General features: G+C 43.4%; 1 protein-coding gene across 1 annotated transcript in view; it reads left to right on the forward strand.

Moving 5' to 3' along the window:
* Nucleotides 1-1,155, forward strand: part of LOC104074036 (meiosis 1 arrest protein-like) — a gene marked incomplete at its 3' end in the record, with an annotated part of 5,821 nt that extends 4,666 nt beyond the window's left edge. The window contains exon 2 of the mRNA XM_009574010.1: nt 973-1,155. Coding sequence (XP_009572305.1) covers nt 973-1,155 — 183 coding nt within the window. The remainder of the gene's footprint in view (nt 1-972) is intronic.
* Nucleotides 1,156-2,018: the final 863 nt, after the last annotated feature.

A 2,018-nucleotide genomic window follows, 5' to 3' on the forward strand; every position in this document is an offset into this window, starting at 1 on the left:
CACCATAGCGGGCAGTGAGAATATGGCCCAATGTCCTCCAATCCATGAGACTGACACAAAGCATCATAGTGGAGCACAATGGGTTAATAATCTGTGCATTTATAATGTTCATCTTGCCATAATGAGTCAGACCAGCTGTCCTCGGGGCAGCCATTGTACAGTGGTAGCTGTAGCCTGAAGGAATAAAACATTTTTACAAATGACAGCTATAGAGTAATTTTTCCTTTCTAACACTTGCTCTGGTAGCTCATCTTTGAAGCCGGAGGGTCCACAGACCCTCCTGCAGTATAAGAACATAAGAAATGCCCTCCTGAGTCAGACCAACAGTCCGTCAGCCCAGTATCAAAAGGAAAGGCTATTTTGGGGGAGTGCCCCAGCCCAATCACTTTCTACAGTTCATTCTCCTCACACTCCCCTAGTTCCACAGCTGTTGTATTAAGAATGATAGAGGATACATTTGAGGCTGTTCCTCTTGGTATCTGCTTCTGGACCTGTTACCCATGAGTTTGTGGAACCCCTTTTTGAACCTGTTGCCACAGTCTGACTCTAACCCTCCTGAACGCAGGTGTCAGAGGTCCACAGCTCGACGAGTAAAGGAGTACGGATATGGCAGGGGTGACTATGGCCTGGGGATATCACACCGCCTCAGTGCTCCTGTTTCTGTCTCAAGTTCTGCCTCTGTGTTATGCAGGACCAGAGGGGAGGGGCATGCTGAACTACTACGTTTTGGCTAGCAGCAGGCAACAGGTAGACAGCTGAAAACTTGAGGAATGATCGTGTGTGTTGTTACTAGCATAATAATCAGCTGGTTTTGATTCATATCACCGTTCCCTGCTTTATGACTTGGCTCCTGCCTCCAGTCTTATCTCAGTGCTGTGAATTCAAAAGCCTCCTCCCACATTATGGAAAAGTATTTCATATTATCAGTTTGACATTTCCAGTCTTTCAGTGTCATTGAATACTGTTTTGCAGCAAGTGAAAGAAAACTTTGCACGAATTCAAGCCTGCATTTCGGAGCTCCGTTCGCTACCAAGAGAAGGCTGTTTCCCGCAGTGGGGAAATGGAGTGGTGCAAGCTGTGCAGGATGGATTGCAACAGTTCAAACAATACAGCAGACACACAGCAACAGGAGGCTCAACAAATAGCTCTGTTGAGGTAAGAAAATGTTAGGAAGGTAGTGGGAGCCATCCACCAGACTTGCCACTTGTTAGCACGTTAAGATGATAGTCTGCCTAAGGTCCATGGGAGGGAGAGAGTAATTAAGAAAATAAGCCCTCCAAAAAACCCCATGTGGCAATCTCTGAATGCTCATGGAAACTAGACAGATTAAGGTTTGAGTTGCTTATGGAGACTGACTTACTTTACAATATGGAAGAACGAATTTAATTTCTAGGCATTTAAGATGGGATGTTTTTTCAGTTTTATTTTGATTACTTTCACAGAAGAACTGTGTCAAAGGCAAAGACATTCACAGTACTTATGGACGTGATTTTCCTTTCAGCCTACAGTTGCATTCTGTGGTTATAGTGTCTGGAACTTGCCCTGATACAATAGGATGTTTGTACAAATGTCCTCACTGTGCCTGTCCATAATTCATTGAAAGTGAACTCATACAGACAAAAGAAATGCATTTCATCTTGAGAGTAGTTGGTATAGTTGCAAGGGACAGGAAAAGCCTACAGAATGGTCATTATCTTGGCACAGTGCTTTTCAAATCAGTTTTCAGAGTAAAATGAAAATATAGTCAGTATTTGGAATAACAAGAGGGTTTGCTTATAATTAGCATTTTTCTTTTCTCAGTGGCAGCTTGGGAGTTCCACAGAGCTCCTACTCCGCAAATTGTAATAGGGGTCCCTTACAATACATCGTTGGCAATAGCTGCGTGAAATAACGGAAAAGTCTAAAAAGACCATTGTAAGCTCTGTACAACAGACAGCCCCTGAAATTCAGGAAGCATCATTGTTCTTTGCATGCATCCCTACATTGGGTGAATAGAAAAAGGATAATCTCTGACACCT

The sequence above is a fragment of the Fulmarus glacialis genome, unplaced genomic scaffold, assembly GCF_000690835.1.
Source record: "Fulmarus glacialis isolate BGI_N327 unplaced genomic scaffold, ASM69083v1 scaffold12030, whole genome shotgun sequence".
NCBI classification, from domain to species: Eukaryota; Metazoa; Chordata; class Aves; order Procellariiformes; family Procellariidae; genus Fulmarus; species Fulmarus glacialis.